Source organism: Parasteatoda tepidariorum, chromosome 6 (genome assembly GCF_043381705.1).
Source record: "Parasteatoda tepidariorum isolate YZ-2023 chromosome 6, CAS_Ptep_4.0, whole genome shotgun sequence".
Classification (NCBI taxonomy): domain Eukaryota; kingdom Metazoa; phylum Arthropoda; class Arachnida; order Araneae; family Theridiidae; genus Parasteatoda; species Parasteatoda tepidariorum.
This window is the reverse complement of record NC_092209.1, coordinates 57,774,802-57,795,977: the sequence shown is the minus strand read 5'-3', so window position 1 is coordinate 57,795,977 and position 21,176 is coordinate 57,774,802. Positions and strand designations below refer to the sequence as shown.

Here is a 21,176-nt window from a genome sequence, read left to right as displayed (position 1 = left end):
AATACGCCATTCAGTTGGGCTTTACCAATAAACTATCAATTTGGAAAAACAGATATCAATTGTTTCTGAAGCTTTAAAAAAGCTTCAATTAGAAAACCTTTCAATTTCAGAAGCTGTTATGAATTAACTTACTATCGTGTGATGAATTGGAACCCCATAAACATTCCATCAAGCTGTTCAGCCACCTCATTTATTAGCATATGCATCCTGGATCCCGAAATAAGGGGACAATTTTTAAATGATGAACAAGTGCAATTAGCAGAAAAGTGTCTTTCTAAGCATCATCCAGAATTTCTGCCAGGTGTTATGGCATTCAAAATTACGAATCCTGAATACTTTCCAAAATCAATGATGCTTAACACCGTTATTCTACAGTTTTCATCAAAGAATAGTGGAAAATTACGGCAAAAAAAATTATGAAAAAAAATTCCAAGTTTCCACAAAATTTCTTTACACTCAGCACCAGCATTCTCTGTCTCTATCGAAAGACACTTTTCAACTTTCAATTTGGTGTAGAGTAAACTACGAAATAGATAAAGCTACAAAACTCGTAAAAGTGTATCACCATCTAAGAGAGAAATGGATCTTTTTTTAAGTTAACTCTTAACATCTGACAATTTTTAACTATTTGGAGAAAGTTTATCACAATTAAAAAATAGTTAAAAATTAAAATATTACTTTAAGATTTTTTAAATATTATTTTCAAGATTTTATTTTAATATAATTTATTTTGTTTCTTTTAATCATGTTTAAAAATGTTAAAAACAAATGAAAAAACATTTTCGATTAAGTGATGCATTAAACAACAATTAACAAATACAAAGTTTTATTTTCTGGTTTTAAAAAAATAAGCTAACAATTTTTATATATGCTTTTTTGTAATTTTTAAATTAATTTGTTTTTTAAAATTATAAAGTTAAAATTGATCTAAAAATGCAGTCTTTTTTCTAAGGTTAAATATTTGAAAAATGGGACAAGTAACTGATACTCTTTATAATTATACGTAATTTTAATTTCACTTTCTATTAATCGTATTATAAAAACATGGAAGACCATTAAATATTTATTCCAGTTTAATTTTATTAAAGGTAAAAGTTAGATGAAATTTTAGTTTTCACTGATTATAAATTTGTAATAAGTAATATACATATATATATAAACATAAACAACAAACGAAAACAAAAAGATTTATAAACTTGTTCCTTTTATATTACTGTTGCATTTATATTTTATAGTGCTTCAGTTAACACTAGATTGCCTAAGGAAGTCATTTTGACTGTTTAATTTCAATTAGAAAAATAATGATGTCTATAATGACACAATTTCTTAAAATTTTGTGACTTTTTGTACAACGTATAATTTTTTTATTGTTAATATTTACTAAGAACTTGTTATGTAAATAATATAAAAAGTGTTAAAAATGAATTTTAAACAAATTTATTTACGCATTCACAATCCTGTCATTTTGACTGCTTTTAGGCAATATAGGTATATACCAATTTTCCGTCTTTCTAGTGTTAAAAATTGTGAAAAGTTATGTATTTAAGAATAAAGATTCAAACATGTATTAGTGATAGTGCATTCTTTAAACTTATTTTAATTATAATATATATATTTTACATAAACTTTTTTGGATTTATTTCTATTTTTAAGTTTATACATCACTATTTAATACATAAAAATATTTTCACAGTAAGTAGTTTATGAGCACTACATGAAAAAACCCAATTTCCCCCGGGTTTTTTCAAACCCTGATTTTCACTAAAATCCTTTATTAAAAGTTAAGATCTCTAAAGTGATCATTTCAAGTCTAATAAAAAAGAATAAAAAACGTTATTAAAAATGCAAATTAGGTTATAAAACTCTTGAGTACTGTTAGTCAATAAATAAGATTATTTTTAATAGTTTTATATTCCCTTTCCCCCAAATGTCCACCACTTATAATCTCATGGTTCTCAACAGGCGGTATCATCATATCATGGATCAATGCCCCCCCCCCCCCCNATCCCCCCCCCCCCCCACAACACAAAAACACAGAGAGTGAAATAACATCCATGCCAGAAGCAGGATTTGAATCCGGAACTTTCCTGGTTTAAGAACAGCTCCTTGACCACGATACAGATGGGTCTACCGATTTCACATGCTAAAAAATAGAGAAGTTTGTTTTGAAACTCTGGGTATGTTTTATCAGTAATTTTTTCTTAATTTTACCTTTTTCATCTTAATTTTTAATTGTCCTCAGGTCTAGAAAAATAAGGTTTAATTAAATTTATAATAGTATAAAATTTATTTTTTAAAAAAAAATAATAATAATAAAATTGTTAAAATATGAAACTCAAGAGTCTCCAATATTACTTTAGGCGCTAGGAAAATTGTTATATATCTCTTTTTAAATATTCTTTTTTTTTTTTTTTAAAAAAAGTTATCGAATATTGGAGATTTGCATATCAATTGTAGAGCTAATTTGTTACTAAAATCTAAACTTGCACTGTTATTTTTAAACACTTGTAATAAAATTTACCTTGTTATTAACAATTATTTTAGTCCAGATAAATGCAATTAGAAAGTTGAAATTAATGTACACATTTTTTATTGATAAGTAATCTAATCAACAGATTTCAAATGATCATTACTAAGTTTGAACACCTAGTTTAATGTTGTCATTCTAATATTTTATTTACATGTATTATCATTATAGTAATTTCTACAAACTTTAACTTGGGATATTTTATAAGACTTTCTATCCACAATTTCAATGCAAATTCTTTTCCAAAATTGTCTTTTCATCTAAAATTTTTATATTGATCTTTTTCTTGAAATGTAAGTCATTAAAAATTTCACGAATACGGATCTTGACAAATTTTTTTTAGTAACAATTCTATCCACGTGAGACAGTGTGATACATTTGAATCTTTCTTTTTTTTTCTTCTATCTTATTTTCAATAAGGTAAAAACATTAGGTATTTGAATTATGTAAAAGATTTAACAAGGTACAAAAATTTTATAATTAACAATGATTTTTTCAAGGTTTGTCAATTTTCAAATTGAGCAGAGCTTTTTAAATATTTTACGGGGGTAAAAACAAGGCAATAATTTTTAATGAAATATCTTGTGAATTTTAATCATAGCATTCATGTAAGGCAGATAACTTTCTAAAACGGAAATTTTATTCTATTCTGCGACATCCTCTCAAGAGAAAGTTTTCTTTATTTTCAATAAGTGATGCAAATAAGATTCATTGCATTAAATTGTTTAATAAAACATTCATAAAAAAAATACATTTCCATTAAAAATAATGAGTGTAATTTGTTTCAAATCAAAGAAGCAAAACAATATGTTTTTTCTCCTTTCAGTCAGTTATACCAGTTTTGCCATTTCCTTTAACAGCAAATTTTATTTATGGAGAGATAAAGTGTGAATGCATCAATTAACCCTTTCAATACGGCGAAAAATCAGCCCAAGTGCGCCCCATCGCCGGGATCAGTAATTTCTCCTCCAAGCGATTATTAGATAAAATAACTTTTATGCCTAAAATGTTGAAGGTCTTGGAGACGCATAAACGTCCCCATAACAGCGCACCATTAATAACAATTATTTCACAAGCTTCATTGATGGGACAACATATGTCCCGGCCGGAATTCTAGAGTCAATAACTCATTTTTATTGACATTTTACTTAACGTTTTTTTATCATTAACACTTTTCGAAATTAACAGTTATAAAATAAGAAAGGTAAAAAATTGAAAGTAGTGGAGGAACATCAGTATCTAAAGTTTGGGTTTCTTGAGTGTGTGGTAAGGGATGGAAACAGTTCTTACACAGTGCTACGTTGCAAGAGGTGCACACTATTTTCGACCGTGCCTTTTTATTCATTTTTGAGCACCATGCACATCTTCTTTTTTTCCCTCAACGGGGAAATGGTTTCCAACATTGAAAAGTCTCGCTGTTGATGATATAGTTTTGGAGGAAGGGGGCCTTTGCTTATTGACTTCCTTGCTCGCATTTCCAAATGTTCTTTCTTTCTTTTTCTATACTTTCGTTCGTACATTGGGCAATGTAAAATGAATAAGCTTTTGGGAAAGATCTTGAAGAAAGAATCCACTTCGGTGGATTCTTTGCCAATAGAGAAATTTGTTTCACCCTTGATGTAAGTAACTAGTGGCATTCGTGGTGCAAAGTTAGTTGGATGGGACCGTGAAAATGATGGTGGATTCTGGTTTTGGAGCTCAACTTCATCATCAAACAAATCACTGTGATAGTGTGAAACGACTTCATTGTCGGTCTCCCCTTCTGTGTTTTCAGTTTCAGAAGACTCACTAATATATGCGAGCTGTCTCAACTTATCAGGGTAAATTCTCTTTCGACCCTTCGTCAGAGGAAGGAGCCTTCAAATTATTTAGAAATAGTGGTGGCTAAAAACCTAATAAATTGAATTTATTAAAACAAAAATCACACTTAATAAACTACCACTCGAAAATATTTACACACTGTATGGATCAAATTGTAGCTTGCTTGATTAGATCGGGTACGATTGACGCGAGAAATTTATGGACTCAGAACGATGAGACATCCTTAAAATTGGCTTGGAGTACGAAGTGGGCGTTATTTTCTGTCCCAGACATTTTTCAGTAACTGGGACATATGTTGTCCCAGCCGTAATATCAAAAATTTAACAGACTGGGACGGCACAGCTCCCGTCCGGTGCGAAAGGGTTAATGCAGGTATTGATATACCCAATTAAAAACTATTATTTCTGATCTTTACACAATATATATTTTTAAAAATTCTTCGGACCTCAAGAGTCAATATAGTTGATGGCTTTTTTAAAAGCTTTTAAGCAACTAAATTACTCTACTTTAACAATAAAAGTAACCATTTTCATAAAAAATACTTTATTCAATATCAAATTACAATTATGAAGCAATACGAAAAAAACAATTTTTCGAAAGTTCTAAATACAAGACTTCTTTATTATCAAAATGTATTTTGATTACTCACAATAAGGCACCACAGATTACATGAAATATTTCAAGCTTTTTTAACTTCTTTACTAAGTCTGAATAAAACTTTTCAGATACAGCATTAATTCGATTACAAATATCAAAAATTTAAAGGTACTATAACAATCTTTAACTTAAAACAAAATCTCAGATCACACATTAAGCAACTTTAATTGAAATTTCTCATATAAAATGTTAGAGTAAGAACATAAACTGTAATATTTAGACTCAACAATAGAACTTCTGAATTTTTTCCTCTATTTCTTTTATTGCCAAGTTTTATAATTGCTGAGGATATTGATAGTTTATTTGATACAAATTCTTTACTTAAAATACTAGACAGATTACTCGATAGAATACCAAATAATATGAAGACTAAGAACATGAAATATAATAATTTCTTTCAAAATTAAAACTGATAAAATGTTTTTGCCGAAATGCTAAGATGCAATTGCTCAGAAAAATATAAATACAATTTATTTGCTAAGAAAATAAACAATCTAACAAATGGTTAGAAATCATGTTAAGATATTCACTAAATTAGATGATTTACTAGTTCTTTGGCTAAGAAAAACATATTCTCATAAATAGTTTTTGAGAAAAATGGGCTAGATGTTTAGAAAAATTTTACACATTTGCCCATTATGAATTTACAAAAATATTGTACTCTACTATTTAAAAATTTTATAAATTTATTTCCAATATTTTAAATTTTATCATAAAAATATTTGTGCAAATTATTGAATTTGAAAAACTAGATTATATAGCATATGCAATGCAATTTCATATTAATTTTTGTGCTAACAGTATAATGTTGCAAAGATATTTGATTTTTACAAGTGCGAAAAAATTTCTTATACACAAAAATAATTAAAAAATATGACAATTCATGGATGCACAGAAAAATACTTGAAAACCAAATTTTAACATAATTAAAAAATTAGGAATTGTTCAATATGTATGTGTATATCATTATAGTAGAATATCTGTATAATATATAATTAAAATAGTTAATATTCACTTTATACTTTACAATATATTTTGGGATACAGTTTTATTCTATTCAAATTATCATTAAAATTTTTTTACTTTATATCAATACTATCATCTAAAAAAAAATCTACATAGCACTGAACAATTACCATAATACACTTATCACTTTTCATGCTAAGTGTAATGTAATTTTTAAATTACTAATGTAATAAACTTGTCAGTAAAACGGAATGTAATTTAAGTTGGTATACCTGCTAAAAAAATATTTAAAGACACACAAAACAAATTTTATCCATGCTAGAGCATAACAACCAAATTTACAAAATTACCAAATATAAAAAATACATATATCATTTTAACACAAATACTAAAAAAAGAAAAAAATAGAAACGTCTGTAAAACAAGTAACAAACACATGGTTTTCTTATGGCATGGCACATTTTTCTTCATCAACAATGCACAGAATAGAAGCTCAGGGGCAGATGTCAAATTTAAAAACTATCCTCTAAAGATGGTCGAAACTAAAATAAAAACAATGTAGTTAAATATATGAATTGTATCAGAATTTCAGCAAGAGATGTCAAAAATAGTTTTAAAGAATTTAAATTAAAATAAAATCTAGTTTTTTAAGAATAGGCAATTAAATTAGGGTCAGAATTAATAAAAGTAAATGATTAACTACCTACTAGCAGTTCCTATTTCAACTGCTCCACTGGATTGTAGTCAGAATAATATAATTATAAGCAGTTTTCTTAACGTACCTCAAATAAGTAATTCAATATTCTAAATTAAAATAGCCCAATATAAAGTGGTAAATTTAATTTAAAATTATCTTAAATTTGAAAAATTATTACTGCTATTTCATCGTTATTGAAGCCTAATAAGTCAATTAATAAACCAACTATGTATCTCCATACCAAACATTAATAGCTATTGCCAATATTTATTATATATTCTAACAACAATAGCTTTTACCACGTCAAATACAACAGAAGAGCAAAAGGGATGAACGGTTATGTCCACAAAAGCTGATTCAGAGAAGAAATGAATTTCAAGATGAACCGGAAATTTGCACTGAGTACTAACTCTTGAAGAGAATCAATTTTCCATGTTATTGATTGGTCAAAACTTAGTAATCCTTATTATGCAACAGATGACGATCTAATCATCCTTTTTTCTGAAAAATGGACATAAACAGTTTTTTCTCCCTTGATCTTCAACTATCAACAATTATTATTCACTAGAAAAATAAAAATACCAACTAAAGAAATGATTACATGCTTAAAGGCATCAAAAGGAAATACATTCATAATAACACAGTACTTTCTCTTTTGATTAATGATAATAACATCTAATTTTAATCAATGTTTGATTTTCTATAAGTAGAATTTTCTTTTCTTCCATTTTATTTCCTGCTCTGTTAAACAGGGTGTGTAGCGTTTTTAAAAAGTGCTTTTTTTCGATTTTTAAAAGCCCTTAAAAGTGCTTTTTTCCACAAGTGTTTTTAAAAAATCTTTAATTTTCTGAAATTTCCTCACCATGTTGATTTTCGCCACAAATTATGCAAAAAGACATTGTCCTATTCAGCGTTTTCACAATTAATTCAACCATGCCGCCCCCCCCCCGATTTTCACTAGAGCCCTATCGAAATAGGTTTTAGCCCAATAGAGCCCAATGTTTATATTTATTTTATTTCTAGGTCATTGTGTGTTTATAAATGTTGTGAATTTTGGTCTTGATTCCCCATGAAACAATCGTTTTATACCCTCAATTAAAGATTATATCACTAATAATGTTGTTAAATCATAACTCTTTGATAAGTTTTTAGATTATGAATTTAGTGTATTTAAAAAGTTACAACCAATGTGTTATTGTAATTAATAATGAAACATATGCGTATTTGATTAATCATGTATAATTAAAAGTGAAATTAATTTAAATTAATTAGTTATTCAGCTAATTAAATTAAAAATATTTAAATAGATGAAATTTCCCTTCATAAATTTTTTAATTCATTAAGCTATGTCGTTTTCTTTCATGAGCACCCCCCCCCCCAAATTCAAACATATGGATGACCCTGAATTCAACCCCAATCTATTTTGGCGTACAGCCGGTCTGTAGTGTATGAAAACACAATTTGTTTTAGATGTTTAATGAAATACTTGTGGGTTCGCACTTGCGTATACTAAGCTGGATTCAGTGGTAAGGATTTTCGACTCTCAGGTGCAACCCTTCTGTATTTTGCAAGAGAATCTCAATTTCAGACCTCATTTTCCGCCCTCAGCAATAGAATCAAAAAATCTCTCAAATTTTTGCTGATTACGGGGACTAACTAAACAATGTCAATTTTTTTCTCTATTAGCGATAGAAAAATTCATTTCTCTTGTTAATTTCATCGGTTGTTAATGCCATCGTCTTCGTCACTATAAATAAAACCATCAATTGTCAAAAACTTGCTAACCCTGTCTAATTATGATATTTTTCAAAGTGCTTAAAAATATCTTTCGAGTGCTTATTTTTTGTTGAAGAATTTGGCTATGCACCTTGTTAAAATTTTAAAGTATTGTTTTAAAATTGTTTATTTTTAAGGAAAGTCTGATTAATTATTTCTTGAACAAAGCATTAAAAGGAAACTCCAGATTGCATTTGAAAATATTTGGTAACCACTAAATAGGTAATTAAAAATAATATCAACTCTTCAAGTAGTTGAACAATACAAATTTTACACAAAACAGATTTTAAATAAGTAAAATACAAAATCTTTATTGAAGTTAGTTCCAAAAAATAACTACAAATTATTTAAAATGAAAGTGATTATACAAATATATATTAAAAAGCACTATGAACAAACCCCAGTACAGTTAGTTTACTTTTGGAATTTTGCCAAAATATCAATAACATAGATGGAGCTAAGTGGCCATACATCAAATTTAAAGTTACAACTTTTCATTATGTTGTATTTTTTAATAGCGAAAATAAAATTAAGTCTTTACCTTCTTCCATTGATCATCTTGCTGATTATTAGCCTTTCTATCATCAACAGAGCTACAAAAATGTTCAAAGATAAACAAGTAGATCTTTAAATACAAGACAAAAAATACTATTAAGTTTATAAAGGATAGCCTATGATTAGTTTTGCATACTGTGTTCATAAGAAAATAGTTTTGTGTCACTTTATTTGAGCTATTTAACTTTTTGAGTGACAGTTCTGGTTTCTTCCTAACTTTAATATGTACTGGCTTAATTTTCTGATGGTTTCTCTCAGGATATTCATTGAGAAAGAAATGTGTAGCAGAACAAATTCTGTATAACTTAAGTAAAGGATTAAGTATATTTTCAAGAAGCTGTGCTCCTTGAAAGTTACACCATTGACAACAGCTATCAGTCATCCTAAAAGACTAATGACACATGCACAAACTACACTACCACAATTTACTTAGTCCTGAAATCAGATTGTAGTAATCAACCACTCAACTGTACATGGACTTTTGCAGCTCTGTAACCACCATAGTCTTAACATTAGAGTGGATCCCAAAGTAGTAAGACACGATAGGAGAAAAATCTAATAATTACTTAAATCGGAGAAAGAACAGTAGGCAAAGACTATCTACAACATCAAATGAGCGACAAAGAAGTTCTACAGTTAAGAAGGTATTGGTCTTATGCTAATGATCATCAATCATCATTCAATGTGCGACAGCACAGGGTGGGTGCCAGGGCCTTTTTCCCTAGATGTTTCAAACCACACCGCTATAGCAGCCAACCATCAAAGTCAGTTCTTCCTCTTGTATTGCTTGGTCTACTAGCTAATATAACTTCTTTAGGTATGTTACTGTTCTCATACAGGAATAATGTCCAGATTGTGGGAGCTTACATTTAAGTAATGAACAGTATCTGGCTCCTTAAATATTCAGTGTTGTGTTTTTTTGTCTCAGATACCATTTCCGTGAATTTTGCCAAAAGCACTTTTGAACTAGTGTTTACCAGTACCTCATTTATCATAAGGCCTAGGGGCTCCCACATTTCTGAGGGCCCTTTAAATGTAACAAATCTTTTTTTTTCTTGTTTGTGCATTTTAATTAAGAATCATCTATTAGAATTATGAGTTAGCAAAAATTGAAATAAATAAAAGCTCAAATTTACTAAAATATCAAATTACATTTTTTTTTATGCTATAAATATTTTAAAAACATTTCGTATGTAAACAACATGTAAATCTTGTTTCAAGGTATGACAAGTGAGGTCTCTGATAGTTCTGTGGCCCCTGATTTCTAAATCAGGCCCCTACTAGAACCCAAAATTCTTTCTTTCTTCATGGTTGTAGTCTAGGTCTTCAAGGCGGAAGTCAGGATAGCATGGATAATAGATTTATAAATAATAGCTTTGTTTCGTAAGATAAAAAGCTAGATTTTAGTAAATGGGCTTTAAATTCATAACAAGGTTCATTAGACCCAACTGTATGACACTCTACTTCAAGATACAATTATACATTGTTTTTTCTAACGCTTGTGAAACGTGTACAATCTGCAGCTCTCAAAAGCAATTTATCATAATAAAATATTTAAAAAAAATTTGGAAGGAAAATTTTTTTTTCTACATTTTAAATTGCGCATTTAAGTTTTGCTTTGTTTGCATAAACCTCCATAAATTAAATGTAAATTTCTTATTGTTTTTTTGGTCGTTATCACTAGATTTCCAGATAGTTTTAAAAAAACCTAATATTTTAATACAATACATCAATCTTGAATTTTAGTAATCACTTTTGAACCTCTTATTTTGAGCTGATTTAATCGCAAATCCAAGTGACTTTTCTATCATTTTCTAGTAATTATTGCCACTTTCCATAGGATCTTTTCCATAGGAATTTCAAAATCACATTTTTAATTTCAAATTTAAATAATTTTTTATCGTTTTTTTTAGCAGTGATTGCTGCATTTTTCTTTTCGAAAATCATGATATTTTAACACAATATCAATACAACTCACGAAATTTGAGAAGCGGAAGAACATACATTTTTAGCTGTTTATTGTATGTAATTTTGCTTTTAATTTTTTTTTTAAACTTAAGAAGTCCTTTGAAAAAATATTATTTAAGACTTGTAAAACCTCATATTAGTATTTACTTAACATAATATCTTAAAGTTGAAGAATATTACATACTGAATATTAATTTTATTTTGCACAATAATTGTTTTGTTTCAATTTAAATCATTTTAAACTATGTAAACTTTCTTTAATTAGAGTACTTAACTTGCATTTAATTCAATCAGTAGAACATTTAAATTTTTTTAATTGGTTAACAGTGTTTTCATTACAGAAAAAAAAATGAGAGAGAATTTCTCACCCTTTCTCAAAAACTGGGTGAGATTTCAAAAAGTTAAGTGAGATTTCTAAAAATTAAAAAAAAACACAATAGACTTGGAAAAAAATATGTCTTTAATTATAATACATTTTTAACATCTTCTAGTTTTTAAAGCATTGAATATTTTTGCTGCATTATCACATGGAAAATGTTCTACGTCTACTTTTTCATCAGCTATTCTCATTAGGTTGCTCAAATGCTTATCAGTCAATCTGTTACAATATTTTGTCTTAATACGGTTTTGGGTGCTAAATGACCTTGCAACAGATGCTGAACTATTCGGAATCACTAAGTAAATTTGTAGCATTGTGCATACACTTTCCTATCCTCTACAACTGCCAGCATAGGCTTTTCAATTATTTCCGCTATAGAATAATGAAGTTCGTTGAAGTTATTTCCATGTTCATACTTCTTGTTAGGTCTTCCAACATAGTTTTCACAGACTTCAACTTTTACAAATTGCTGTAAATTGTCGATGAGTGAGTTTGGTTATTCATTAACAACTAAAAATAGAGCAACTTTAAACAACTTATTATTAAGGACTCATTTTTTCCCTCAACACTTGTCGTAGCTGTTCTTTAAGACATGTGTTAGAACACATGTCTTTTTCAAAATGACGGAAGACGAAATTTTTTCCAAAATTCGAGCATTTTAAAATTGATTAATAGATTGCGTGAACTTCTCGCGTTAATAATTTTTTAATACGAGAAAGGAAAAAAATATGCGAGATTCTCGCGTAGCGTAGTAGTGAAAACACTGGTTAACTTATAGTCCAAGTAGCCCTCCGCTCAAAAAAGGTTGTTCACCCCTAGCTAATGATGAAATTAAAACATTAATTATAATTATTAGACTTCAAAATAACTAGTAAAAGTGCATTTCATGTTAAAAAAAAATTTGAATGCTTTTTAGAGCATCATAAGAGTTATCAGACCCATCCTGGGGAGAAAAAAAAAAAGACATACCTCTTAGCTTTTAAATATCTATAGTCACTTGCTTGACCATGGGCCTTCCTTTCCTCTTCTATATAGCGCAATTGATCCGCATTCCGTTGAAAGGTACCTGAAAAGCCAGATTATTAAAATACAGAGTGGCTGCAAAATAATGTTACAAATATCAAACAATTTTGTTGTGATATTAAATAGAGAATGATAAATACACATATATGATGAACACTATAAATGGAAGTTTATGCTAAAAAAATATTATTCGAACAGACCACAACCTTTAACGATTACAAAAAATACTCTTTTAGGCCATTGTCCGATGGCGGCACAAATCATTTTAAGACGTAATTTGTCCCATTTATGCAATAAAGAAGCTCTGAGGGAGGGCAAAATTCTGTGCTGCTTAGCATTAATTTTATACTCTAGAATACCCCAAACACATTAGTCTAAAGGATTTAGATCTGGTGAAGAAGAGGGCCAATCTTGCTTAATAAATTTTGGACAATTGACATGGAGTCAAGCCTGTGTTGTTTTGGCTTGGTGTGACGGTGCAGGATCTCTCTGAAAGATCCAATCCTTTTTGCGATACAATGTCAGCATATGGCAATAAATGTGTAGTCAATATTTACCTTTTGTAATATTCAGAATTGATTTTTACCCTTTAATTGATGAATTTCAGTGGAAATTTTCCACTATTTGATACTGCAGCCCAAACCATTACAGAATTCTTACACTTTCAGGTATATCATTGAAGGTTGCTGAATATACAACATTATTTTTTACATTATAACCTTGTTCTGTGCAAAATATTTTCTCATCAGAAAATATTATTCCGTCAACACTTTTATTACCATGCCGGTTCAGCAATTTCTTACATCTTTGTAACCTTTTAAATTTTTGTGCTGTTGTCAAACCTTGAACTTTTCTATAATGATAGGGCGAAACCCAGGTCTTTCTTTAATGTAACTTGCATAGTTCTTCGACTCACGCTCTCTTCTGCAGCCCTTTTATTAAGACGGCTGTGGATTTTTTCGTATCTTTTCATAAATTCTTTTAATGCATTTTTTTGTACGAACTGAGTGTGGGCGACCAGACCTGGGTCGATTTTTACACTATTAATATCCAATAATTGATTTATAGATTGATATATATAAATGTTTCATTAAACCCAAGAGATTTAAACTGCTTAAAGATTTTACTTACAGAAATTCTGTGATCGAAAAGCTGTTTTCGTTTCCATCTTTAAATTTATTCTAAATATTTTGCTTAAAGCAAAAATCATATGCACTCATAGAAAGCACCAATCACAGGAATAGTGTGAGAGAAATCATTTTACCAAACGATTAAAATTAATTCCTATTTCTTGAGTGATACAGTATTTAGTAGCCACCCTGCAGAAATAGTTGAAATCAAAGTTAATGTTTTAAAACATATTATGCCCGATTATTGAAGTCCAGTTTGATTTTTCAAAGGAATCAATAGTTTTTTCTTTTAGAATGATGGTTAACTGATTAGTTTGAAATATAGTAAAAAAATGTAACAACTTAAAAGTAGATTTAATTTAGTATGTAAACCTCAAATGTAAATATGTTTCACGAATGATTTTTCAATCTATATATAAAAAGACTTTCAGTTATTCTTAAATATGTGAGGTATATTAAATTAAAAAGTGTAAGTTTAAGATAGTTATATTGAACTGAATTTACTTAATTAACGTTAAAAGTAGTTGCCAGGAAATGCCACAAACTACTGAGTTTTTTTTTATCTACTCACTACACTATAAACTACTGAAAAAAAGGGAGTAATTACAGTAGTTTCATTATTTCCGACCATTTTTTGGTTGATATCATTTTCACGAAAAATAAGAACAGTTTTTAGAATGTGAACAAATATAGTATGAAGAGTTACCAAATTCATAAAAGGAAGTAGAAAATTTAAAGCATATTTATTGAAAAAAATAATTTTTAGTTAAAATAAGATTGCCATAATGTTTCAATGATACCAATAACGTCTACACATAAAAATCATTAAAATAAGAAAAAAAATCTAAAATTTTTTCATACTTTTATGTTTATATACTGCTGCTTAGCACTAAAACACCATTTGTCAGGGTCAAAATATGTTATGGCAGTCCATTTATTGAAATTCTGGGTAAATCATTCAATCAAATTTAGAGTAAAAAAAAGTTTGCCAAAGTTTCGTTCTGATATTTATTTTCCCAACTAACTCGAGATAAAATATGGATGATAGTTTGATTTGAAACATAACATTTAAACAGACAAAACTTATTTGCAAGGCCTAAATATTTGGTCACCAATGGTGAACTGGCAAGTTGAAATTTCCCTCCTTGTTGTATAATGTTTTTAAAGTATGTTTCCATGAGAAAAAATAAATCAGTGTTATACCATATTTTAGAAATGTATTCAAATTAAATACTGCGTACATTACCTTTTTCACCAGCGATAGAAAGACTTTTCTCAATATTACAAACACACATTTCATTTCCACATCTTTTACATACATCTAGGAAGTCATCTTTCTCATTTCTCAAAAATTCAAAATAGCTATCCATATTGCTGTCTTTGGTTTCAAAATCAGAAACATCAGCATACATTCTCGAGTGAGGAAAATAATCAGTTGGAATAGATGTATGTTTTCCCACTATGTTATTCTCATCATCTGTTTCCATGGGTTCGTCCTTCTTGGCATTTGATTCAAAATATTGCTTGTAACTGGAATTCTTAAACATATGATTAATGTCTGCTTTAGTAGTTTGTTGACTTTCTTTCAAATACATATCATACAATCTTTCATTAGAACCTTTTTCATAAGTGTCTGTAGATTTTAACACATCATTATCAATGCCTGCTTTGGCACTTCGTTGTCTCCCTTTCAAATACATGTCATTCAACTTTTCTTGAGAACTTTTTTCAAAAGTGTCTCCAGATGAAAAGGAGCTTACATCTGGATACAGACTTTCTTTGGCATGACAATCAGTAAGCTATAAAAAAATACTCTCATTTATACATGGATCTGATACAGTTTAATAATTCATAGTTAACATGATGATCAAAGGCAATAAATAGTTTCATTGAAATTTTTAAGAATTTTATAATAAACTTTAAAGTTCTTACAATAAAAGACAGCTTAAATCTTTGCAGCAAAATAAAATAATACATCATTATTAAAGAAATCGTTTTTTACCATGAAAATATAGTTACAGAAAAAAGTATGAACTCATTAAGTTATACTAACTACTTAACTTGCCATTTAAAAAGGGAATTAATTGTATTTAAGCTTAAGATAAGTATAGCGATATGTGGGGCATTGTGAGACAAGCACACATTGGAATGTATAACTTATAAATTTTACAAAATAATCAAAGAGTAATGAAAAAATTTATTCATTTTTTAAAATTGCTGTTTAGACAGTTAGTATTTATTTTAAAAAATAATTTTTATTTATTTTTTAAAATAAATACTAAACAGACCTTCAATAACTGTTTTGTAATAAAGCCAGCTTTTTACAACCCTAAAAATTTTAGAAAAATTATCCTTTTTTTTCTCATTTTTATTATTCTATTTAATTCTAGTTCAAAATCGCTCTAGTCAAATTCTAGTTCAAATCGGTGTTGATTTTGGATGTAATCAACATTGTCAGATATATATATCTACATAAAATAGAAATTCTGTCGTAACATTAAAAATGTCCTACAACTTAAAATTTTTCTAGGTTTTCTAGAATATTAAAAGATAAAAGTTGTATGAGTAAATAAAACTAGTGTTGAAGCGATAAATATTTTTAGACTAGAAAGATAAATCTCTATGATTGCAAATGACAAGTTTTTTGTTAACTAGTAAACATACAGGATTTGCCGGAATAATTAATAAGTCCAAAAATGGGTGGGTATCAGATTGAGTTTTATAATTATTATGCAAATTCAAAAAGTTTTACTGAACTTATATATTTTCCTTTTTGATTTAATTGAAGATCTTAGCAAAAGAAAATTTTAAATAAGAGTTTAAAACACAGACAATTCTGTATACAACAACATGACTTATTTCAGAAAAGTAAAAATAAGGAGTATTTTTTTAAAGATGATTTGTAAATACTTCCCCAATGATTCTATTACTGATCATATTCTATAACTGATTTTGTAACTTAACTAAGTGATTTACATTAACACACTAAATTCTTCAGTTATGACCAACAATAGTTATTTTAAATAGTAAAAATCCACCATTGCCAGTTTCTTTTCATTATTTGCATATTTATTTCCAGATACAGTGCACTCCCGATTATCCGGGTTAATCACCGGGACAGGTCGCATGGACAATCGAAAAACACGGATAATCCGAAAACTCCTTTTGTTCAAGAAAAATTCAATATCAGTACAAAAAATATAAAAATTACTGACATTTGCATGCATAACATCAAACTAGGAATTTTCCTTTTTAAAAAATGTGTAATGCGTCTTCGCCATATATCGATACACTCATTTTGCGAACCGCAGTAATGTCAACGTAATTAAATCCTCCCATATAATCTAATAAAGCTTCCACAGAGCAGCAGAATGAGAAATTGTATTTCATTCATTTATTACATTTTCTGCATCAGTTACTGTCATCACTATTTGATTTAACAACATAACAATGTCTTCATCAGTCAAATACTGGAAGCCAGGCTCACATGCATCACTTTGAAACCAATCTTCTAAATTTTCTTCATCAAGAATTTCGGAACCTTAGATTTCTTTTGCTTGTTCGAGAATACTGTTATCATATTTTTCTTGAACATCTGAAGAGGAATTGTTCATCAAGCGGTATGATCTTTCTCCAAGATCGTGATAACGTAGACGATTTTACCTTAGACCATGTTACTGATATTCCATATACTGCAATCCAATAACGAATATTGCTTCCAAAAATTTGGTAGTGTTATAACTTCATGAATCAAATTTTTTTAATCTTAAAAATGTTTCTCTTTATATTTTTTGTTTGACTCCGGAATGAGCACGGATAATCCGCAAACCGGATAATCCGCGCACGGATAATCGAGAGTGTACTGTATTTCTTTATTTTTAATCATTATGCACTTGAAAAGATAATCATTATGCATTGAAAAAGAAAAAAACATATACAATCACGAGCATAAGAATTTAATTTTTGAAGTAAGATATTCCAATTTATAATATAAAAAGGAATAAATGGATTAAAGTTCTCGACAAACTACATCAATGGATAAAATGAGTCATATTTTAATCAATGAAATTATTAATATTTTTAAAGATCCAAATAAATAATAGAGAAAGCAATGGCAGCTCATGAATTAAACCTGAAAAACTGGTTACTAGGAAAGGAACCTCCTTGATAATGAGTACTCGGGCCCATCAATAATTTAAACTCTTGTTAGAGGTTGTAATTAAGAGACGTAAATTCAATATGTAAGTGAAGGTGTAGTAGATACAATTTAATTTCAGGTGCTCTTTAAACAGTCTGGTTTGATAATACTAACATAGTAACGTTTGATAATACTACTAGCATTGCGTACAAGACTCTTAGTGTTGTATAGATTTTAGAATACCTGAAATAAAGCCCGCAAAATTTTTAAAAGGTTTGTCATAATAATTTTTTTTCAATACCTTTCACTTAAAATTTGAACATTCAAAGCGGGGAATTACAACTTGATGTATTTACCATAAAAATAATGTGGCAATTATTAACCTAAACATATTAAAAGACACATATTTATTTTAATTTTTCCACCAGTCAAGTTTTCTAAGGACTCTTGTGGATACAGAATAAAAGTTTTATAGTCTAAATTCCACTATACTTACTACAACATTTTGTCACCCTAAATTCCACTCAGAACATTCCTGTTTCTATATTTTAATACATTGTGTCAAGTTAGCTGTATGGCACTTCACCAAAACCACATTTAAAATTGGCAGTATAGCTTCTTTTGTGTTGATTGTTTTTTCATGCAGCATAAAAATTCATCTGAGTTACACATGCACTCTTACCATAGATTGGCAGCAGAGCAATTATATAATTGCTACTACTAAGTTTAGACCTATGTGTTAAGTTAACATGAAAAATCAAGTCAGTATATAACTATACAATGTACTTACTTGTTTATTTCTCTCAAAATGTTCTGAATATTCATTAACTTTGCCTTCTGCTCTTCTGCGTAATCGATCAATTTTGACAGGACCTTTCATTTCAGAAGAGAAAATGATAGAAGCTTCAGATTTGAACACATCTTGGTTAGAATGTTTTCCTGATTCAGTATCAAGTTCAATTCGCTCTGCTTTATTTTTGATATAGCTGTAATCATAGGCATTAGAATCTTTCATTTCTTTACAGCTTTCAGGATCAGAATCATACAGAGGATCATCAGCAGATATATTTTCATCTAGAACCTTAGTAGAAGAATATGTTGAGTGGAATGCATTTAAGTCTTTTTTGCAGTCCTTAGAAGAATAGCTTTTTGAGGTATGTTTATCAGATTTGGAAGAGGTTACATTTTTTCTGCCAGAATGAATCATGCTTTTATTTTTATAATCAGAATTATCTTCCTTAGAGCTTTCTGGGTCAGAATCGTGGTGATAATTATCAGAATAGGGTGAAGCATTCTTATTCATCACTTTATTAGAGCTGGACTTTGCTCCAATGACGCCTACATTTTCTCTAATATTCAAACTAGTCTGATTAGCAATCTGTTCACTTTTCCTGCCTTCAGTGGATACTACCTTTTTTCTGTTGTTGTGAATTGGTTTATCCCTTTCATTATGATTATTTTTGTAATGTGTTTCAGCTCTTCTAGCATCGATTTCTTGCCAGCTATTATACAATTTATCTTTATTTCGAACATCTGAATTGTCTGTAAAATCTGATGAGAGCTTCCCCCTCTTCTTAGATGATCTGAGATCAAACTGAAATGATAACTTAATATTGAATACACACAAAAGAAATTAACAATACAAAATTACATAAAATGCAAATGGTTGGTAATTGCCAGATTGTGCATCTAAGCTTCCTAATACATTTAACATACAATCTACACACAATTGAATATTTTTTAAAAGCTCTGTTAAAAAATAAGAGCAGAAATAAATGGCTAAGATACATATATTTTATTATTAGAATAATCCCATTTAATCATTGAAGTTGAATTTCCTTATGTACTAAACTTCAGATTTAATAATTTTTCATATATGTACTACTTATCATCAAATTCTATTTTTAAATACATAAGATCTTGTGATGCCATTATATACTTCCTAGCATCAAAAATTTCTTTAGTTTCATAAAATTTAATTTTTTTATCATCCTGAATCAAATTTTAATTAAATTTAACCAACTATTTTATGTTTATTGCATTTTATAAAAATCAAATATAAATATTATACTATCTTTTTAACAATCAATATAACGACTAACTTTTTAAAAATTTAATACAATTGTATAATTCATTAATTCACTGTTGCGACCAAATAACATCAAAATCTATTTTTAACTCTTTATTCTTTAAGCTGCTTTATTTCTCTAACCCCCAAAAATTTTATTTTATTTAAATTGAGACCATTTTTTTATATGAGAATGTATATTTTGTAATGACATATATTATTTAGTTCACCTGTTTGCAATCCAAGTTATTCTTCAAAAATTCTCCAGGTTCTGTAGACATTTTTGATCTTCTTAGATATGATCTTGCTTCATACACATCAGAATCTTCTTTTATTTCATTGTTTTCCTGGGATCCAAGTACATTTTCAGGGTACTCATCATTAGATTCTATAGTTGAATATTTACTCTCATATTTTTTCTCCAGACATTTTGACATTGAACGACTTTCCTTACAGTCCCAGGTATTTGCATCTTCAACTATATATTTATCACAAGAGCGCCCGATATCATTAATCTCTGAGCCAAGATTGCCTTTAGTAGCTTCTACTTCCAAATTTTCTTGATACGAAGTATCTTGAGTATCATATTTATTTCTAAAGTTTTTCATGAAATTGTAAGTATCAGCCTCACAAGAAACATCATCAGGAGTTACTTTTTTGTCTTCCGGCTTTTCTAAGTACCTTCTTTCTCTTTGCAGAGCACTAGCTTGATCACTATAAGAATAAGCTTCATGAGCAGATTTATGCAATCTGTGTTCATCTGATACAGCTGAAGGAAGACTGACCAAATCAGGACGACACCCTGACTGAAAGAGTGAGAGAAAAAAAGTAAGTAAGCAGTAAGTGATTTTTTATATTAAAATGAAAGACTGTCAATTAATAATTTCGATAGTCAAAACAAAAATAAGAATTTAAGTCTCAAAAAAATTTTTTTTTTTAAAACAGAAAACATTTTTAATAACAAACAAAATAAAATAAAGCAAACAAAAATTAAATAAAACAAGATATCTTGACAATATTGATGATTAATTGAAACAAAAAATAAATACCTCATGCATTGCAATTACTTCTTGATCCATTATAATATCTTTACCACAAAATTCACAAGACACATACATTATTTCATCAGGAGGAGCAACTAAGTTTTCTTTTATCCATAGAAAAAACAAACTTAAGAATTACAAAACATGCAGCTTAGTGTTGAGAAATACATTTTAACGATAAAAATTAGATAAATGTTGATACAATTGCATTATTAATATGAATGCTACAAACAGGGTAAGTGGATTTTGAGTTGGAGGATTTAAATGAGTAAATTCTGTAACATGTGATTAATAGAGTGCAATCTGAATTGTTTAAACCATTGAGGTATGGCAAGAGTTAAAAAAGTTCAATCCATTTAAGCAATATATGAGGAAATTAACATCTTCCCTTTTTATCTTTTTCAAAAGATCAAATGAATAAGAATTTT

General features: G+C 28.6%; 1 protein-coding gene across 10 annotated transcripts in view; it reads right to left on the bottom strand.

The window, feature by feature from the left end:
• Positions 1-4,874: 4,874 nt before the first annotated feature.
• Positions 4,875-21,176, bottom strand: part of LOC107451983 (uncharacterized) — a 111,023-nt gene continuing 94,721 nt past the window's right edge. For all 10 annotated transcript variants that reach the window (XM_071181610.1, XM_071181612.1, XM_071181611.1 and 7 more), the window contains 7 exons: positions 20,755-20,852; positions 19,936-20,511; positions 18,428-19,231; positions 14,746-15,298; positions 12,316-12,412; positions 8,986-9,037; positions 4,875-6,513 (listed from right to left, as the gene is read on the bottom strand). In XM_071181610.1, the coding sequence (XP_071037711.1) occupies positions 6,484-6,513; positions 8,986-9,037; positions 12,316-12,412; positions 14,746-15,298; positions 18,428-19,231; positions 19,936-20,511; positions 20,755-20,852 (2,210 nt within the window). In that variant the 3' untranslated portion in view covers positions 4,875-6,483. The remainder of the gene's footprint in view (positions 6,514-8,985; positions 9,038-12,315; positions 12,413-14,745; positions 15,299-18,427; positions 19,232-19,935; positions 20,512-20,754; positions 20,853-21,176) is intronic.